This window comes from Talpa occidentalis, unplaced genomic scaffold, assembly GCF_014898055.3.
Source record: "Talpa occidentalis isolate TD23 unplaced genomic scaffold, MPIMG_talOcc4v2.1 talOcc4.12, whole genome shotgun sequence".
Classification (NCBI taxonomy): Eukaryota; Metazoa; Chordata; class Mammalia; order Eulipotyphla; family Talpidae; genus Talpa; species Talpa occidentalis.
Genome location: NW_023601212.1, coordinates 38,431,858 through 38,452,436, shown reverse-complemented (window position 1 = coordinate 38,452,436; position 20,579 = coordinate 38,431,858). Strand labels below are relative to the sequence as shown.

The window sequence follows — 20,579 nt, the reverse complement described above, 5'->3', positions numbered from 1 at the left end:
ATAGTATGGTTTATGCCAGGCCAAATGCCAGGCCGGGAGATGGGGACTCAGAACGGCTTCTTTAAGGAGGTAGTCAGGGAAAGCTTTTCTGCGGAAGTGACTTTTCAACTTAGCTCTTAACTGAAGAAGAAGTTTCCAGGATTATGAGTGTTCATTCAAAATCTTATTGTGGGGAATGAAATGGAGCAGTTGACCCCAGCAAATGCTCCGTAAGTGAGTAGCGTAGTGTAGCTAACACAGCTTTAGAAAGAGGCAGTCTGGGCCCCGAGTCCTGTGTGCTGGTCATTTTACTGGTGTTGCTCAGATCTATTCCTTTCTTCTTTGTAGTGAAGGGGAGCTGACCTTTGAAAACTACAGTTCCCAGGTTTCTTTGCTCACTGGCTTCCTGTTAGGTTCAGTTAATGGGGGACTGTGGCGGGAGCTGGTGGTGAGGAGAGGCCAGGTGACTTACCCCTTTTCTTTACTGCCTCTCTCCTCGGGGCTCAGGTTGGTGGCCCGAATAATACTCTCCTCCCTTTGCCCTGCCAGTCCTGCAGCTTCTTGCGGTTGGTTGCTACTCTTGATCCTCCTGATCATGTCATCTTCCCAACTCCCCTCTCAGACCTTCTGCACCACACTCCTGTATTCAGTTCCCTGCAGGGAGCCATCTAGCACGGCCTCCTTTCCCTGAACAGACTGATCGCACTTCAGGCTCTGCCACTTGACTTTTCCTCCTGGATCTTCAGTTTGTAACATCTGGGCACCACACTGCTGTTGTGAGGCGAACGGAGACAGTGCTATCAATAGCTCATCCTACACAGTTCTTACTACTGTTAAATAACAGAAACCCAACTGAGTTGATTTTAAAGATCTAATTGGCTTTGTGAAATGGTTCGTGAATCAGGCAGCTTCCCAGTTAGCAAGTAGAAAGTGCTCTGAGGAGCTGTACAAAATGAAAGATTTTATAGTCTGAAGGAAGGTAAGATAAGGGAAGAGGGAATTATTTCAGACTTGGGGAACCTGCCCATGGCGAATAGAGAAAGGTCTTGTGGCAGATTATTTCATCTTCCTGTGGCGAATGGAAAAAGTTACTTCATTGGTGCTGACCTGAAAATTCCATGTTACAGCTACATTTCTGAGGAACTTTGAAACCGTGATTAGGTTAGGTATTAAATCTTGGTGGGCTCAACACACTCACCTCTACCTTGGGCTCATCATTTTCTTTTTAACACTATGAAAAAATTTTTCTTACATTGTTGTTAATTTTTGGACAGTATTTGCTTTCTCCCCTCAGGTGTAGTCCCTGTAGTTCTCCCACCACCCGTGAACCATCACCCCAGGTAACACTATGAACATCTGAAGCTCTGTGAGCACAAGCATATCTGTTTTATAAGTGGGAAAACTGAGACACAGTGAGGTTCAAGACACTTGCTCAAGATCACACCTCAAGGGCCTCTCTGGTGGCACAAGGGATTAAGCACAGTACCGTGAAGCTGTCCGCAGCCACTGCAGCACGAGTTCGATCCCCGGTCAGGGAGCTACCCACATGGCACAGCAGACGTCTCCTGACTCTCCCGCTGCTCCCCTTAGCAGTGTATTTCCATCAATCTGCCTGTTCTGCTCCCCACTCTGGTGAATCCTCTCACCTCCCCCCACACACCTCTGGCCTGTACCCCAGTTCTTGTATGCATAAATAAATAAATCTTTGAAAAAAAAAAGATGACACCTCAAAGAGGTGGCACTTGGGATGTCCTTTGAATGTGGCTTGCGCATGTAAGGTGCCTGGTGCACAGACAGCACTTAGCAAGGCTATTGATGTTCAGGCTCATGACATGAGGAGCTGGTCTCCAGTTAATGCTGAGGCTGCTGGTGGTGTTGTGGTGTTGTCCCTCAGAGGACACAGGCTCTGGTGGCCACAATACACACTGATTGAAAAGCCCTCTGGGTCCCGCCACCTGGCAGAACAATCTGTGGGTGCCTGCTAGCTCCCACCCAGCGCCAGAGGAGAGGGGCCAAAGGGCCGCTCTCCCGCAGCTTGGGCGTGGAGCAGCTGTGATGCTCAGCTAGATCTATTTTCCTTCAAGTAGCCCTTTCTCACTAACAAAGGGCTCTGGTGACCCAGGTGGCTGTCACTGCCCCCTCCCTTCGTAGTAGAGGATGGGCCTCTGGGTTGGAGCTGTTTTGTGTCTTTGAGATTTATTTCTTTGAAAGCTCCAAAAAACTCCAAAGGATGAGCTGAGTCAGCCCCCACTCCCCCCACCCCTGGCCCCCATGTGCTTTCCTGGAGCTCACTGGCGACTCTCTGCATCTGACTGGTCTGGTCCAGGCCACCTTCCTCCATCTTCCTGACCAAATCCTTGCCCAGCTCACACTCAGGTCATGCTGAACCATGTGTCCTCATCCCCATTCCATTCACACGTTGAATTGCTCATCCCCAGGACCTGAGAATGTCATGACATTTGAGATGGGTCTTTGAGAAGTAATTAATTGAGGTCATTAGAGTGAGCCTTAATTCAATATGATGGTCGTCTCCATGAAAAGATGCAGACACGCACATAAAGGAGGCCATGTGAGGACACAGGGAGAGGTGGCCGCCGTCTGCAAGTCAGGGAGAGGCCTCCTAAGGAACCAGGTCTACCGACACTGGATCTTGGACTTCCAGCCTCAAGAGTTGTGAGAAAATAACTTTCTGTTGTCTAGAGCATCTGGCCTATGGTGTTTTGTTACAGCAGCCCCTATGGCAAAGGAAAACTGGCACACGCAGAAAACTAGAGCACCTCCCTCCTCCCGCCCTGTCAGGGCAAGTTTGAGTCCATCATTCAAGACTTAGTGTGGCCAGACCCCAACCTTCTCAATGTGACTGTCAGGTGAGGTTTCTGGGTGGGAGACGTGGCTCCTTCCAAAGGAACGAGTGAAGCATATTCAATGAGATGATTGTTACACAGGGCTGGGTTAGGAGAAGAAGCAAGGGGGTTGTTGAAGATCTTGGGGTGACAACAGAGGGGCTCTGTTTCTTCCCCTGGATGGAGGAGAGGAGGAAAGAGAGAAAGAACGAGACCCATAGCTGCTGCAGGAGTGTGTATTCATTTGCTGGAGCTGCCATAATAAAATACCACAGACACCGTGGCTTAAACAAGAGAAATTTAATTTCTCACTGTTCTGGAGGCTAGAAGTCTAAAATCAACGTGTTGGCAGAGTCGGTTTCTCCTGAGACCTCTCTTGCTCTTAGTCGGCTGTCTTCTCGCGTCCTCACTCTGGTCTCCCTTTTGTGTGTGCCTGTGTCCTCATTTCTTTATAAGGACACCAACTGTATTGGACTAGGGCCTACACTAATAGCCTCATTTAATTGCCTCTTTAAAGACCCTTTATGTGAATATGGCTACACCCTGAGGCCCTGAGAGTGATGACTCCACATAAGAACTTGTGGGAGACACAACTCCCCCCATAGCAGTGGGGGATCCAGTGGAATCTCCAGTTTCAGGAGAGAACACAACCACTGCTAGTCCACTGCTTACTTAAAAGGAAGGAAAGAGGAGATGAAACACTCCACACTCTTTCTCCTGGGTGCCCACCCTCTCTACCTGTCTTCTGTCGCTGCTCTTATTGGCCAGACATTGCTGAAGGCCAGAGGGCAGGGGATTCTTGGAAACAGCTGCAGAGGTCGGCCTCCCGCAGCTTGGAGCAGATGGAACAGCCAGGAGAGAGGCTCTGGAGGCACCAACAGAACATCCAGCTCATCTCCAGCCTCCCAATTTGAACTGAAGGCCCTCACTGAACATTCTCCACGTGTCTCCAAAGGCTGTGCCTCTTCCTATTAGAGTGGAACCTTCATAAGGGCAGGGATCTTTACCCCTTTCATAGTGCTCAGTAAATGTGTGGCATGAACACATGCTGTCTCCCCTCTGCTTGGGCCTGCTCCTTACCCTGCTGACTCCTGTGCTCCCACCTGCGTGTTTAGCTATTGTTTCTTTTTTTTTAAATATTTATTTATTTATTTGTTTATTTGTTTGTTTATTTATTTATTTATTTATACAAGCACTGGGTACAGTCAGAAGCGTGGGAGGGTGAGAGAATTCACCAGAGCCAGAGCGGGGAGCAGAACAGGCAGACCAACGAAGTACACTGCTGAAGGGAGCAGCGGGCGTGGCAGGAGAGGTCTGTGTGCCATGTGGGACCCTCGCCTGCAGCCGGGGATCGAACCGGCGCTGCAGAGGCTGCGGGCAGCTTCACAACCCAGCGCTCAACCACTGCACCATCGGGGAGGCCCTAGCTATTGTTTCTTCCAGAAAACTGACCCTGTACCCTCAAAATCAGGTTCCATAACCAGCCTCTGTTCTTAATGTACCATCAAAATGGTCCTGTCACACCATTTTATAATTGCCTTTTCACTTGTCATTCAAATATATTAGCTCACATAACTCTTAAAAAACCAGTATTGTCATCAACGCCCCTCTCCCTGCTTGAGCCTAGGACTCAGAGATGCAGAGAGAGAAACTTGCCCAAGGTAACACAGAGCAAGCATTTAAATGCAGACAGTCTGGTCCCCAGATAGCAGGCTGCCTTTTTGTGTTCCTCATTAGCACATACTTGCTTATTTTCATTTCCATAATCAATTATAATGCACTCACTTGTTTATCACATTGCCTGGATTCCACCATTTGAATATATTCCCAACATCCACAGTGACATCATCACTGCTTTTAGGTCCGTATTAGAACTTGGGAAATGGAGGCCCAGAGTGACTGAGTCACCAGCCCAAGGTCACCGAGCAGAGCTGGGGTTTGAACTCAGGCAGCCTGGCTCCAGAGTCGGCATCCTGAGGGGCTCCACTTTGCAGCCTTGCCTTGGCCAGGGGGTTTAATGCCTTTGAGACTCATTTCCTTGAAACCTTGGAATGTGTGTCAGAGGTACAGTCAACTAACAAAAGGTTCAGACCCCAAAAGAATGTGCTAGGGGCACACAAGGAGCCCATGGAAGTAGGGTTTCCAGTTGTCCTGGCTCCTGGCCTCTCCTGTAAGCTGTTCATGGCAGGTGGTTCCTTGTTACCTCCTGGCCACGCTGTCCAGCCTTCAAGGCCTCTCTAGGCCCTACCTGGGGGCCTCACAGCAAACACCTCCATTTTGTGCAGGGGTGTCCCTGGCAATTGGTGTGAAATGCCTCCATCAGCCATGGAAGATAAATTTCCTCCATGACGACCTTTTCCTTGCGCCGACGGATTGATTTCAGAAATCCATCCCCAGCCAATATGCACAGCCTCGGCCCCCACCGTGGGCGCTGATGGCTGCAAATTTATGCCCAGACCAGAAATTGAATTCCTGTAAGTTGAGGGAAGTGTCTAAAAAGCTCACCCAGGCTCATTTTTACTTCTGACAAACTTCAAGTGAGAGATTAAACCTGGGCCAGTATCTTCCGGTGGCAGGGATCGCAGTGGCGGGGAAATGACCTCACTGTGGGCATTTTTCTTACATTCCCTGCCTTCAACTTGGCCTCCCAGAGCTCAGATAAAAAGCAGCTGGACCCACAGGTCTGTGTGGTTAAAGGGAATCCCCATTTCTCACCAGTTCATGTTAGAAAAGGGGCAAGATCTGTCTACCCCAAGGCAGCCTCCTTGGTCCCCCTGGCAAGTATTGAGCTGTTTGGAATCATGGGAAATAAAGCTTCTAATTAATCTCCATCGCCAGCCAGGCCCCCGCACTAGGGCCTGAGGTCGACTAATTCTCTGCAACTTTTCGAGGTTCTAATTAAGCTTTCTTGGAGTGAAGCAGAAAGGACATCAAAGTGTAGATAATTCCAGAGTGCCTCACCCCGCAGCTCCCCCTACCAGAGGCCCAAAGGCCAGGAGAGAGAAGCAGAGAAATCAAGTGACAGCTTTGGTGCCAGAAAGATCTCTCTCTTTTGCCTTGAAAAATGAGCCATCGGATGCAAATGTAGCTGCTTCTCTTTGGTACAAAAGACCCCAGATATTAAAGAAATGAATCCTTGATGTCTATAAAGAAAGGATCAAAACCAGATCTTTCTGAAAGGAGAAGAGCTTTTATTTCACTATGAACTTTTCTAGATCTAGCCTCTGGCAGGGATGCCTACAGAACATGGTGCGGGAGGATAAAGAAATAATGACTGTCGTTCATGTATTCATTCATTCAGGAAGTGTCTATGAAGCAGCTACATTGGACTTTGGGCTGTGAAAGGGAAACCCCTGGGAGAAATTAGCGCCCAGTTCCTGTCCTTAAAGTGGGATGTTCTACAAAGTCCCTGACCACTAGTCCTCAAAACTGTCAAGGTCACAAAAAACAAAAACAAAAAAAACCTGAGAAATTATCAGAGATCAGAGGAGACTAAGGAGATGTGATGGCCAAATGCTATGTGGGATCCCAGATGACATTCTGGCACAGGAAAAGGATGTTGTAAGTGGAAAAACTAGAAATCCAAATAAAGCCTGGAATTTAGTAAAAATGATACACCAGTGTTGATTGTCTACTGGTGATAAATGATTCTCAGATATGTAAGATAATAGGGGAAATTGGGTGGCATAGGAGAGCTCTGTTCTATCTTCACAACTTTTCTGTTAATCTAAAATTATTCCAAAATTAAGTTTATTAAAAGAAAAAGTCAGCAGGGGACATGTAACATTTCTAGAACAGTGCCAGTTTTGTGCTGATATAAGAGCTCCCATTGACTGGACACTTGCTCACTTGCATGAGCCAGGTACTGCGATTATTTCTGGATACTGTGAACTCAGCCCCCAACAGCCTTGTGAAGCCCTGCCACTGTGATCCCAGATTTTCCATAGGAAAGCAGAAAGGTTAAGAACAGCACAGAAGGGTTAAGTGACTTGCCCAAGGTCACACAGGAAAGAGTGAATCAGAATTCAGACCCAAGAAGCTAGTGCTGTTAAACACTACAGCTACCTGTTCATGAATAGGCATTTATTGAGCAGCTACTATACTTCTTGGGGCTGATTAGAGAAATAGAACTATTATAGTCAGGTTGAAAATTTTTAGAATCTTAAAAAATATATATTATTTATTGTGTAGAAGAACTGGGTGTGGGCCAGAGGTGAGGGGGGTAAGAGAATTCACCAGAGATAGAGTGGGGAGCAGAACAGGCGGATCTACTGAGATACACTGCTAAGGGGAACAGTGGGCGAGACAGGAGAGGTCTGCTGTGCCATATGTGGGTCAGCTCCCTGGCTGGGGTTTGAACCCAGGCCATAGGTGTGATAGCACTGAGACTTAACCTCTGGCCACCAGGAAGGCCCAGTTCAGAGATTTTTAATTGAGTGAATTGGTTACAAAGAAATGAGAAACTATTTAGGGTAGTGTGATGAAACCCAGAGATTAGCAATAAGAGAGAGAGGGGGAGAAAGAGAGAGAAAGACTGGGGTTCAGATACAAGAGGTGGTATAAATAGAGCTCAAGAGTGGGACTACTGGTGGGAGCTGAAGCTAGAGAGGACATGGAGCCGAGGCCTGAGCCTGGGAGACAGAGTGGGGAGGGGGAGGATACCCCTGCTTCTCTCTTTGTCCTGCCCTTTGGCCCAACTTCCATCAATGCCTCCTATTGACTGAACCTTCTTGGAAACCAGGGAGCAAGTGAATATGGGAAATGCAGTTCTGAACCTTACAAAGCCAGGGTGGAGAAGGGAAAAGAAATGAAAATTAAGTTGTCACACAGCTTACACAGTGTGTGTGTGTGTATGTGTGCATGGAAGTGGGGGCTGGGGCACAGCCCCATTTTACAAAATGACAGAGGAAAAGTGATTTGTTTAGGAATTCATGAAGAAGTGGAAGATCCAGAACTTGAACATTTATTGTGGTCCTTCTACATAGAGGATTGGTGAGAAAATAGTGGCAAAACATTTAGAATAGGATGCATGCCACCCATGTTAACTGCCCTGCTGGTGGTGGTTACCACTGATGGGATGCTAAAGGACCTTCCTTTGCATAGAATTGTCACGTCCCATTGTCACAGGGCTCTGTGTGTGCATGTGCTGGCAGAAGATACTGAAATGCCAGAGGAACATTTAAGTAGGAGGGAGGGGGGAATCCAACTTGGACTCAAAGCACCCCACTAGGTTGAGACTTGAGCATCTTTCCCCCACATCCAGAGGGGGAAACTTTCCCCTACACCAGAGGGAGGTAGAGAGCATCCTAAGCAAAGAACACAGCATGGACAAAGGTCCTGAGGTAGGAAGAAAAACAAAAATAACTGGCTGCAGACAGGCTAGTGGTGAGACTGAGAATTCAGCAGGGCCCAACTGACAGGACTGGTCTGGGTGGTGGTTGGGGTTTATACCGAGGGCACTGGGAGCCACAGAGGGCCTAATGTGGGGATGATGCATCAAAAGTTGGCTCTGGTTTCTCTTGAGAGAATGGATCGGATGGCCTAAGGCTTGAGCTGCTACAGAGGGAGGAACTTCTCTTCCCCAGCATAGTGGCTGACAGAGAGGAATGGAGAGTCTGAAGGATCAGTGTTCAAATCCCAACTTGGAGACTTAACCCCTGAGTTTGGGCAACTGACTTTCCTCTTTGTGCTTCATCTGTAAATGGAGACAGTGTTAGTACCTACCTTACTGGGGAGGGAAGGTTCTAAAGATTTAATGCTTGTGGGGCCTCCCTGGTGGCGCAAGGGATTAAGCACAGCACTGTGGAGCTGTCCATAGCCACTGCAGCACAAGTTCCATCCCCAGCCAGCCAAGGAAATACCCACATGGTGAGGCAGACTTCTTCTGTCTCAGCAGTGTCTTTGGTCCCTCTGCCTGTTCTGCTCCCCACTCTCGCTGGTGAATCCTCTCACCCACAGTACCTCTGGCCTAGACCCCAGTTCCTCTATGCATAAATAAATAAATCTTTAAAAAAAAAAGAAAAGAATAATCACTTGCCAGTCCTTTAAAAAAAAAAAAAGATTTAATACTTGTAAACCTTCTTAGAAAGTGGCTTAGTCATTTCAGGCTGCTGTAGCAAAAATACCAGAGATGCCATTTGAAACTACGAATATTTATTTTGCACAGTTCTAGAGATCAGGAAGTCCAAGGTGAGGGCACCAGAGATTCAGTGTCTGGTGAGGCTGTTTCCTGGTTCTCCTCCCACAGAGAGGAGGAGAATGGTTTAGGGACTTACCTTATTTTTTTTTTAATTTAATTTTTTACATTTTTAAAATATTTTTTACATCGTTCTTCATTTTTTTTTTACAATGTATGCTTTCTCATCTCAGTTATAGTCGCCATGAAATTCCTACCACCAATTCACCTGTGTACCATCACCATAGTCCCTTGTGCTCTTCCCACCCCTGTTTTGATCCAACTCCCCTCTCCACTCCCTGCAGAATGTCTCTGGTTTATAGTTGCTTGTTGATTTTGATTTTCACTTTATTTTAATAACTTCTTTTTTTTCTCCCAATCCCTTATTTGGATCCTCTGCATTCCTCCGATAAGTGAAACCATCTGGTATTTTTCTTTTTCTTTCTGGCTTATTTCACTGAGCATGATCCCTTCCAGCTCCATCCATTTTGCTGCAAATGGCACGAGTTTATCTTTTCTGATTGCTGAATAATATTCCATGGTGTATATGTACCACATCTTCTTGATCCAGTCATCTATTTTGGGGCATTTGGGTTGTTTACATAGCTTACCTATTGCAAATAGTGCTGCAGTAAACATAGGGGTGCAGGTGTCCTTTTGAATTGATGTTTCTGTGTCCTTTGGGTAAATACCTAGGAGTGGAATTGCTGGATCATATGGTAGCTCCATTTTTAGTAGTTTGAGGAACATCCACACAGCTCTCCATAGTGGTTGGACCAGTTTGCACTCCCACCAGCAGTGCAGGAGAGTTCCCTTTTCTCCACATCTTCGCCAACATTTGTTGTTGCTGTTTTTTTAATATGTGCCATTCTCACTGGTGTAAGATGGTGTCTCATTGTGGTTTTGATTTGCACTTCTTAGGAACTTACCTTTAAGGGCACTAGACTTGCTCCCAGAACACTCATCTTCAAATACTATCACATTGGGGAATAGGTTTCAACATATAGAATTTTGAGGAGCTAGAAATATTTAGTCTGATGCAAAGAGCGAGTTCTATGAGTGATAAAGTATGAAACCCCAGTGGGAGATGTTTGGGACGCAGCCTCTCCTTCATCCATGCCCATGACTTTTAGTTCCATCTCTCTGCTGACGACACCCAAATGCATATCTCTAGACAAGCCCTCTCTGCTCTACTCCCGAGGTGTGGCCATGGCATTTTCACTTGTTTGTGATTATAAGCATCACAAACTGAACATACCTTCAGACTGAACTCTGAATTGCCATCTCCCCAAATCCTCTCCTTCACTTTCCATTGGCCCCTCTGCCAGCCTTCTCCATCTCAGTAAATGATATCTCCATGCATCCATGCATCCATCCATCCACTCCTTTGCTCAGGCCGAAAAAGTAGGAGTCATCCTCAACTCCCCTCTTTCCTTCCCACTCCATATCTGGTCCCTCTATCCTGTGTGCTCTGTCTTTAAAACACAAGAATCTACCTACTTTTCTTCTGTCCCTATTATATCTACATTGGTGTGAGCCCTTATCATGGTTCACCTGGATGATTGTGGGGATGGGCAATACATTCAAAGGTCCTGGAGCAGTAAGAGCCCAGGGTTCATCAAAGATCTGAAAGGAGTTCGCTGAGACATAGGAGGCTCCAGCGAGCTTGTTTTCTCCCAGAATGATCTGAGATCAGGTGTTCTTGAGTGGTGGGGTGGGCAGTGAGAAATATCTCAAAGTCAGCTTCCCTAATGGCTGACATGGCCTTGAAGCTGTCCATAAACCCTACTTTTAGGGCTGTCTGTCAGGATCCATGGTGAGATTCTTATACAATCCCGGTCACCCTTAGAAGGAGTGGGCAGCATCTGTAAATTATGGCACAAGACAAACCTTTTCCACACCCCTGTGGACTTGAGGACTCCAGGGCAGGGGAAAGTCAGTTGAATTCTGAGACCTGTGTCTCTTCCCAAGAAAGTCTGTTTCATTGATTCACTGATTGTGGTGTAGACTGCACTGTGATGGCAAAGCCTAAGGCATCCTGGAATCTAAGCTCAGGGGGTGCTGAGCATACTCTGCCAAGACGTGGTGACTTTAGAGAGAGAGTTTGTGCCATGCTGCCAGCCTGGATAGCCTCTCCAGGCAAGATGGCTTGACTGTGTTGGAAGGGAGTGAATGAATGAATGAGTGGGTGAATGGATGAATGAGTAAATGTATGGACTCAAGTCAGTCCTTTCCACTAGCCACACGTTCTCTCAGACAAAGCCCCAGCTGCTCAAGCTGAAGGAGGCCCTGGTCTCCCTCTTGGCACTGGAAAGCTGATATCTTCTTTAAGACCTGTCAAGCTTATCACTCAGAGGGGATTTACTCAATACCTCAAGGTTTGACAGGGGCAGCCTGCTATTATCTCAAGCCCTCCAAAGGGACATGGCCTCATCACAGCTCAGATGTGGCAGATAAGCATGTCCCGGATCATTCATTACAGCTCCTCTGCCATCCCAGCAGTCAGAGAAAAGCCACCACCACCTCTGCGGCTGATGGTCACCTGTCTGAAGCCTGGCCTCCGGCTCTCTGGGGATAGAGAGAGCCAGTCAGGTGGCAGCAGAGGATATGTGTAGCAGATCTGTGAGGATGTTTGTGTGCTGTTTGTTGATCAGATTCAGGTTACTCAACAAACATTCATGGCTTCAGGCCCCAGGGATTCAGCTCCCCAGCCCCACGCCGTTTCCTGTCGGGGGGGGGGGGGGGGGGCAAAGGCAGATCTTGAGCCACTGGTAACACCAGTGAGGTCTTAATGGCCATTGTGTCCCGGGCTATAAGAGGAGGTGCAGCATGTAGTGTAGACTGTGTAGCCAGAAGGCTGGGGTTCAAATCCCAGCTTTGCCACTTACAGGCTGTGATGATCCAAGTGAGACTTGATCCCTCTCCTCCTGTTTCCACCTTATCTAAGGGGAATAGTGTCAGGGCCTGCCTCCTAACATTGTGAGAATTAAATTGGTTAAAGCATGCAAAGAATTTTGAATATGCTTGACTTACAGAGGTGTCAGGAAAATGTTCAGAATGTCTGGAGAGGTGGGTAACATGGGTAGGGACAGTGGAGGTTGATTTTAGAAAAGACATTTATGCATGAGCCCCAGGAATAGGGAAGAGTTTGGCCCTGAGATGGGATGAGTGTGACTGGTAGGAGGACCAGCTAGTGCACAGGCCTGGGGTGGGGAAAAGCATGGTGTGTTCCTGGAAGTGTGGAGGCGGCTAGAAGGTGGGCCCAAGAGAATCTGCATGATTGTTAAGATGATATAGGACTCCCCTCCACCAAACTATCAAGGAGATACTCTAGGAGAGGAAGCTGATGGGGACATATGGGGCCTGGGATGGAGCAAGTGTCACCCCCTCTTCCTCTGGGCTTACCTTTCTCACTCATTTCTCTCCACCCTCCAATTTCCTTTGACTCTCATTGTCCTGCAGCCTCCACCCCAACTCCACTGGACCTCCATGTGTTCTCCCAGATCATCCCCATTCAGTGCCCACGTCAAGTGTGACTTCGTGAAGTTACTGTGTTGGCTTTAGAGTGTTATGTGAGTGCTAATATAATAATAATAGCAAACATGTAGCGCTCACTACATGCTGGTGACTACTGTAGTTACTTGTATGTATATTAACTCATTCAAGCTTCCCATCAATCCTGTGAGGTGGTTCAGTTATCCTGTCCATTTTACAGGTACAGAAACAAGCACAGAGAAGTTAAACAGCATGATCAGGTCACACAGCAAGTGAATGGCTAAGGCAGGACAAAACACCAGACTCCCTGACCCCAAAACCCTGCTCGTAACCACCCCGCTCTGCTCTACCATGGAAATAGGAGTAAGAACTATCCAGAGGGAACCAGTCATTTCTATAGTAAGGATGTTGTCTGGGACGATGCTGGTGACATCACAAGGGTTCCTTTTGGGAGGACTGTGGGAGAGATCCTTGCCTGTTCTTGGTACCAAAAATAGTTAAGTTTTCTCCTGAGCATCTGCTGTGCTTTTGTTTCAAGAGCCTGAAAGCCGCACAAATGACCAGCTTTCCCTTTTTGAGTTGGCTGCTGAGGAGCTTAGAGTCCCATTTAGGGCCCAACCATATGCTGGTTGTTTAGGTTTTAAAAAGATAAGTTTTTCTTAGCCTCCCTTCTGGCTCTGTCCATGCCCCCACTTTTGTCTTCCGTTTGTCCCTTGCAAGGAAATGTTAAGGAACTGAAAAAAAACTTTATAAGAACAGTATGTGCTTTGTGTAGAAGATTTAGAAAGATAAATTTAAAGAAGTCAATAAAAATTGCCACTAACCCCCAATTTTAATGGCTGTGTAGTAGTCCCTCCTGTGGAGGCACCTTAAGTTTGGAAGTCAGCTCCCTGATTGCCAGGCAAGCGGAGGTAAAAAAAAATTCCAGTTGTCCATTTAAACAACATTTTCATGAGCATCCTTGCAGCAATTTTGTGCTTGCCCATACAATTTCCCTGGGCTAAATTCATAGGCTCAGATTGGCTGTGTTCAAAGCAAATGCAGAAATCTTAAGGCTTTGGCTATGGGTTGGCAGGCTGCCCTCCAGAAACATCTAATTCCTGCTCTCCTATTTAATTGGAGCTATCGTGTGGTATTTTACATATCCTTGTAAACCACTTGGAGTCCTCTCTGGAGCTAGGCAGGTTACAAATAAATATATAAGCTCCAAACCACTTCTGCCTCCTGATTAAATTATCCAGCCTCAAAGGCAATCATATCTTTGTGTTATTAAGAGTCAGCCACTTGCTCTATTCCTGTTGGCTAATCCCTGTTAGCCAGTACTCAGTGGATGGCTGCCCATGGGATCAAATAGCAATCCCTCTCCTCCCAGGGCATCTGGGAATTGTTTTTGAATTAAGATCTTAGGTGGCCACCTGAGACAATGATCCTGGGCACTGCAGTGAGAAACACTTTCCCTGCATGTCTCATACTCAGTCCATCCTGGACCTGTTATGGAGAATGTTGTTTAATTGGGACAACAGCCTATGCAGAAGTATTTGAAAAATTCCAGCCAGAAAAGACAATTTGTGGAGCAGCTACTTGAGGGCAAAGCTTGGCCTCTTAGAACCCATTAGCAGGAATATTAAACTTGGAACCGGCAGCTCAGCCAAGAGATCAGCTGGCTTCTCCAATGCATTTGTGACATCCGAAGTGAGACAGGCTGCTGGAGCAGAGATTTCTGTCCCTGGAGAGTTCCCGGACTCTCACACCTGCTGTTACAAGCGTTTCCTTTAGTCTAGGCTGTTCTCTATCCCTTGGGCTGTGTCCTCCAAGATTGTGACTTTGGTTCCGAGCTAAACCCAGCCTGGGAGAGCTGGCATTTAGACTCTCAAACAAGAAACTCTCCAGGACATTCTAACTGTTCCCAGGACACGAACTTGACTGTATGTTTGAACTTGAACCTGACAGGCGAAACTCAGGATCTTGGCTCTGCTCAGACTTGGCAACCAACCCCAGGCATTTAATTACACTGCTGCAGAGAATGCTCTGGCGAGGTGTGTCCAACGCAGACAATTATTTTAGGAAAGCCGTGGAGACCTTCTCTGTGCGCCACTTAAATCTTGCTTCTCTTTTACAATTCAATATTTCATATGTTGAGAGAAAATGGCTTGTTTGCTTCAAAGGACAGTAGGAAATGTAGGAAGGAGATGTTAATTATGTTGAACTGGGCTGTTCTGTATCTGTATAAATTAGACTCTTCTGGGGGTTCTGTCCAAACTGCTTGGAGATCAGTGCCGGGGGTGCACAGAGTGGGATACTTAGGCTCATGTTCATGGAGGTTTTTTTTTTTTTTTTTTTTTTTTTTAAGAACTGGCTCACTAGCTCCTAGGAGCATTGCTGGGCACTGCTGGGTGGGAGAGACCTTTGCCTGCCCAGTGCAAAGACAGTATGGGATCCTGAATGGTGACTCCACCTGAATCATCCCTGTGTGCAAAGAGGGCTGGGGTGGTGAGTGAGTTCAGTCCTCCATGGGGAGACGTGGACTTGTAAACAGGGGGTTCCCCAAGCTCCAGAAGGGTGTACATAAGGCGAAAGGAATGACTAATCACAATAGTTTCAGATGGCATTTATGAATGGTTTGTTTTCCTTATAAATTAGTGGAGGAGTCAAGCTCATCTGTACAATTATATCATTTGCTCACATTCTAATATGCTTTTTTTTTTTTAAAAAAAAAAAAAAGACTGGAGTGAGTGGGAGAAAAAAGGGTGGGCCATTAGTTGGAGTCTTTGGGATTGCTGGGAACCCAGAGCCTGGTTTATCTCTGCTATAGCTTGCGGGAAAAGCCTCTGCTGGGCTATCAGTAACAATTGTGCAACAGATCAGTTATTGTGGGCTTAATTCCCTGTAGGACACTTGGACTTTTATCAGAATCTCTGGGTAGGGTCAGAATCTTCCACTGTCTTCTACCCCTCTGGCTGTCACCCATTGTGGCTTGCCTGAACCTCCACTCTGGTCTCCTGCCCTCGTCCTCCCACCCCCACCTCACACAGTTTGTTTTCCCTATAGTAGCCAGAGGGTACCTGAGTCAAGTGACAAGCTGTTCTTTGTTCAGAGCCCTTCATGGCTCCCATCCCATTCAAAGCAAAAGCCTAAGTCCTCCCTGTGATCCACAGGTCCTGAATGTGCTGCCCCATCCCTCCCTGCCCTCATTGCGTGTTCACTTTGCTACGTCCAAGGCAGTTTCCTCCAGGTTTTCCAAGCACAGGCATGGTCCTGCCTCAGGGCCTTTGCATTTGCTATTTTCTCTGCCTAGAAGTTCCTTCCCCAGATATCTGCATGGCTTCTCCTTCACTTCCTTCAAGTCTTGACTCAAATTACACTGTCTCATGGAGGACTTCCCAGGTCACCTTAACTACTCAATCCCTAAGTACCCCCCGAATACAGTGTCCATCATAATTTCGTCACTGCATTGCTTCTCCTGATAGCACTCATCACTCTTTAAATACTTGATATTTACTTATTTGTGTATTTCTCTCTTTCTAATGTAACCCCTTGAGGAACGTTTGTGTGTGTTTTGTTTACTGCTGTGTCTTTAATATCCAGAATACAGTCTGACATACAGAAGGAGCTTAATGAAATTTCTAGAACAAAGACCATCATGCCCTGATAAAAAAATATTGGGACCTGTGACTATGTCCTGGGGAAGACCTAGGGGACCTGATTTGGGGGCCCAGCATGTTTCATTTATTGAATATTCAATGCTTTTTGCATGATTCTCAGATATGTCCAGATTGTTCAGAATTTGTGGTGCCAAAATTGTCCCATTCCCTGTGCTCCCCTTCTCCAGGCTTATTCATCCCTCAAGTTGGGGTGAAATGTCTCTTCTCTGAGACATGAAGCTTGGGGAAGATCTTTATTCCCTGTACTTTCTTTTTGGGAGTAGTTTGGGGAATTCACTGCAGCATATTGTTCTGGAGTTATCAGTGGAGTCATAAGTTTGATATCTGCTCCACCAAGTCTATGGGCATTGACCAGATGTTTTCCTTACCCTTCTCCTTCGCATCCTTAGCTCAAAAACTATGCCTGGCATAAGACAGGCACTTGCTAGGTATTTTCTTATGAGTTTGGAAAGTTATGAGATTGGCTGTCTGAATTTCCCTGCTTTTCAATGTTTCTCAAATCCCTCCAGATCGTTCAGAATTTTTGTTGCCAAAAGTGTCCACCCTGCTGTTCCCTTCACATTAGCATTTTAAAGGTTCTGATAAGTCCTGCATTAAAGAAACTTGTTTCACCTGGCAATGTAGAAACTTATTTGACCATCCAGCACCCCTTCCCTGACATACCTGGTAAGATTGCCAGTGTTCCTGGAGCATGCCTTGGGAGATAGCCATAAAACGATACCTGATTATCTGAGCAGCATTAACTGACTAGAAATGTAATTTGGAAGGAGTCAAAGGCTGGGGTATAGGGCCCTGTCCATATGGGCCAAAGGTCAAGTGTCAGTTGTACATCAAAGAAAAAAGGTGAAGCATGCATCAAAGGTTGGGGTCAGGTTTGGGCCAAAGGTCAGAGGCCTCACAGAAGTGTCTGTGAGGATTCTGTCGCCTTTAGCCATAACCTTGTCCAATCTTCTCAGGGGCAGGGACCAGGAGAGTGGGAATGGGGGGGTGAAAACAGGGTTGTTTAGTGACCCCCCCCCCAGGTATATCTGGAGTCCATGTGTCACCCTGGGTTGGAGGAACAGAAAGGAAGGTCCACTTCTGACATAAACATAAAGTGGGTTTATGTTCTGATGATGGTTTTGGAGGTGAATGTGTGTAAGAAAATGAATTCCTGGGCCTCCCTGGTGGTGCAACGGGTTAAGATGCAAACTGTGAAGCTGTCTGCAGCCACTGCAGCACGAGTTCGATCCCCCGACCTGGCCAGGGAGCAACCCACATGGCACAGCAGACCTCTCCTGACTCGCCACTGCTCCCCTCAGCAGTGTATTTCAGTCAATCTGCCTGTGCTGTTCCCCACTCTTGTCTCTGGTGAATCCTCTCACCCCCCCGCACCTCTGGCCTGTACCCCAGGTCTTGTATGCATGGATAAATAAATATATTTTTAAAAAAAATTCCTCTCTTGTGGAAAGGTTGGAACTCCATAATTCCTTGCCGTGTTCCTTACCCCCTTATAGCTCAGTCTCGTCATCTGTAAATGGAGCTCCTTTAGCTGGCACTCAGAACATGGCCTAGCACATTCCAGGGGGCCCGGCCAAGGGCACCTGTTTCCCGGGGTCCCCTTTCTCTCCCAGCAGGGGTTGAATGGATTCCCAATTGGGTATCTGCTCTCTAACATCAACCTCTCCGCAGACTCTCTTCCAAAGCCCAGAGGAAGGCTGGCAGCTGTACACCTCCGCTCAAGCCCCTGACGGGAAATGCATCTGCACGGCTGTGATCCCTGCACAGAGCACTTGCTCCCGAGATGGCCGAAGCCGGGAGCTGCGGCAGCTGATGGAGAAGGTAAGGCTCCTCCACGTTCCCCAGGAATGTCTTCTGGTTCCAATCTGCCCTCTTTCCCCATCCAGGTCAGCCCCGGGCCAGATCTGCCGTGCGGTTCACTCAGAGCTGGCGGATAACCTGGCTCACCTACAAGTGGATATTTTGGAGACGCTGAATGCTGTGTGTAGACAGGAAGGAGGACCCAGTCTGCAGCCCGGCTGTGCACTAAAGAGCCCACTCAGCTCTTTAGTTTGCGAGTCTCATCCACTTAGAAGGCATTTTGTGTCCTCTGGGGAGGGTCTCACCCTTCATCCCAAGCTCAGATTCCTTCCCCTTCTCATCATGGTCATATAAAACATCTCTGTTTAATGTCTCCCCAGTGTTTCCGTGTCCTTTATAGACTCATTATGTCCCATGCCACTGCCCAGCGGAACTGCCGTTAGTCACCTCTAACAGCTCAGTGTTAAAAGGGACCACAGCCTCCCACCATCATCATCTAAAGGAGGAAATAGGCCTGGGAGGGAAGGGAAAAGACCCGTTTTGGCCCTGGGATCTCCCGTCCACTAGCTGCAGGAGCCTTTGTGCCCATACCACCAGAATTGCTTTCCCTGGCCATCTGGGGTGTCCATGTGGTGTCCACTGGTTGCTGACTATGGCTATAAAAATGTTTTGTGACATCCAGGATGGTATCTGGCTGTTCAGCTTCTGCAAACTTCATGTCATGAAAATATAGATATTTCAGCAAGCATACAGCTTTCTCTGTGGGTTTGCCACCTCAGTCATGTGGAGCTCCCTTTGGCCAGGTGGAGGTGGGAGCTAGGGGGCTGTCAGTGTAGGATAGGAGAGGCCAGGGCAAGGGAATTTCAGTTCACTCATTTAGCCAAAAAAGCATTTATTGAGCATCTATTAGGGCTGGTTTTGGGCATAGGGGATTCAGCTGCCGACAAGCTAGATACAATGTTTGCCTCTGAGGTCCCACCTGAAGGAGGCAAATGATAGTCACAGCCGAGAAGAAAATCACCAGGTAAAGGGAGAGAGGGTGGGGGCTACTTGCAGGACGGGCAGAGGGTCACTCTGAGGAGGATTCGAGACCAGAAGGATGAGAAGGAGCTGGTGTGAGAGCAACCCAGTAGAGGGGTCAACAAGGGCAGAGGCCCCAGGAGGGACGGGGCCCAAGTCTAGGAGTGAAGGGAACTAGTGGTCTGAGTGGATGAATGCAGGACCAGCACCGGGTCTGTTGGGGGAGGAAGTGAGCCCGTCTTCCTTGTGAAAAGCTCCCTTTGGCTACTGTATGGAAAACTGGCTATTGACTGTATGGACAACAGGGAGACCAGGCAGAAGGGGAGAGATGGCCAGATGAGTTGGGAGTTAAAGGATGGATGGGATAAGCTGCTGGTAAGATCAGGGAAAGAAGGTTGTTGGTTGGGTGCTTGACTTTCGGCTCTGCCAGCTTGCCCATGGTGTCTTTGGGACAGGGGTCTGGCTCTCCCTCACCCTCCCTGGTCCTAGGTCCAGAATGTCTCCCAGTCCATGGAGGTCCTTGAGTTGCGGACCTACCGTGACCTCCAGTATGTACGTAGCATGGAGACCCCCATGAGGAGCCTGGACACACGGCTCCGAGCCGCTGATGGATCTCTCTCAGCCAAGAGCTTTCAGGTAGGTCTTTCTGGGTTCAGGTCAGAGGCCAAGGGAAGTTTTGGGATCAGTGCCCATTAATTCCCAGTAAGGTGTTGTCTGGGAAGAATTGAGGATTGGCGGGGGTGTAGGACTCTGTATGGGCCAAAGGTCAAGGGTCAGTTATACATCAAAGAAAAAATGAAGCATGTGTCAAAGGTTGGGGTCAGGTTTGGGTCAAAGGTGAGAGGCCAGGATCAGCAAAGGTTCTGTCTTGGTGGGCAGGAGCTGAAGGACAGGATGACAGAGCTGCTGCCCCTGAGCTCAGTCCTGGAGCAGTACAAGGCAGACACACGGACCATCGTGCGCCTGAGGGAGGAGGTGAGGAATCTCTCTGGCAGCCTTGCAGCCATCCAGGAGGAGATGGGCGCATACGGGTACGAGGACCTGCAGCAGCGGGTGATGGCTCTGGAGGCCCGGCTCCACGCCTGTGCCCAGAAACTGGGTATGCCTTGACCCTTGACCCTGACCCTTGACCTCCAATGCCCAATCCCATCTATGTGCCCATAAGTGGGACATGGTTTTGAAGTCTTTGACTTCTGATCTCCCTATGCAAAGTCCAAAATAAGCCTAGGAGTTAGCTGTAAACGGCCCTGTCATTTCACTTCCAGCCCCTCACCTCCAATCTGACTCCATTTTTAGGACCAGATTTCCAAAGCATCTCTCATCCTTGGTCTCAGATTTTCCGAGTTTTCTGACTCCGCCTCATCCTTGCCCTGCCTCCCTTGGCTCTTCCCACCCCCCACCCTCATCTCCTCCCTGTTTCTGTCTCTCAGGCTGTGGGAAGCTGACTGGAGTCAGTAACCCCATCACCATTCGGGCCATGGGGTCCCGCTTTGGCTCCTGGATGACTGACACGATGGCCCCCAGCGCAGATAGCCGGGTAAGTGGTTGTGCCCACCCCTAGAGTCAGAGCCAGGGAGGACTTAGCCTGTGGCTGTCCACAGTTGC

At 47.9% G+C, this 20,579-nt stretch overlaps 1 protein-coding gene across 2 annotated transcripts in view; it reads left to right on the top strand.

Annotated features, from left to right (window-relative positions):
- The window catches only part of OLFM2 (olfactomedin 2), a 59,573-nt gene that overhangs the window by 36,843 nt on the left and 2,151 nt on the right, over positions 1–20,579 (top strand). For both annotated transcript variants that reach the window (XM_037505739.2, XM_054693258.1), the window contains exons 2-5: positions 17,826–17,975; positions 19,464–19,610; positions 19,854–20,073; positions 20,405–20,511. In XM_037505739.2, the coding sequence (XP_037361636.1) occupies positions 17,826–17,975; positions 19,464–19,610; positions 19,854–20,073; positions 20,405–20,511 (624 nt within the window). The remainder of the gene's footprint in view (positions 1–17,825; positions 17,976–19,463; positions 19,611–19,853; positions 20,074–20,404; positions 20,512–20,579) is intronic.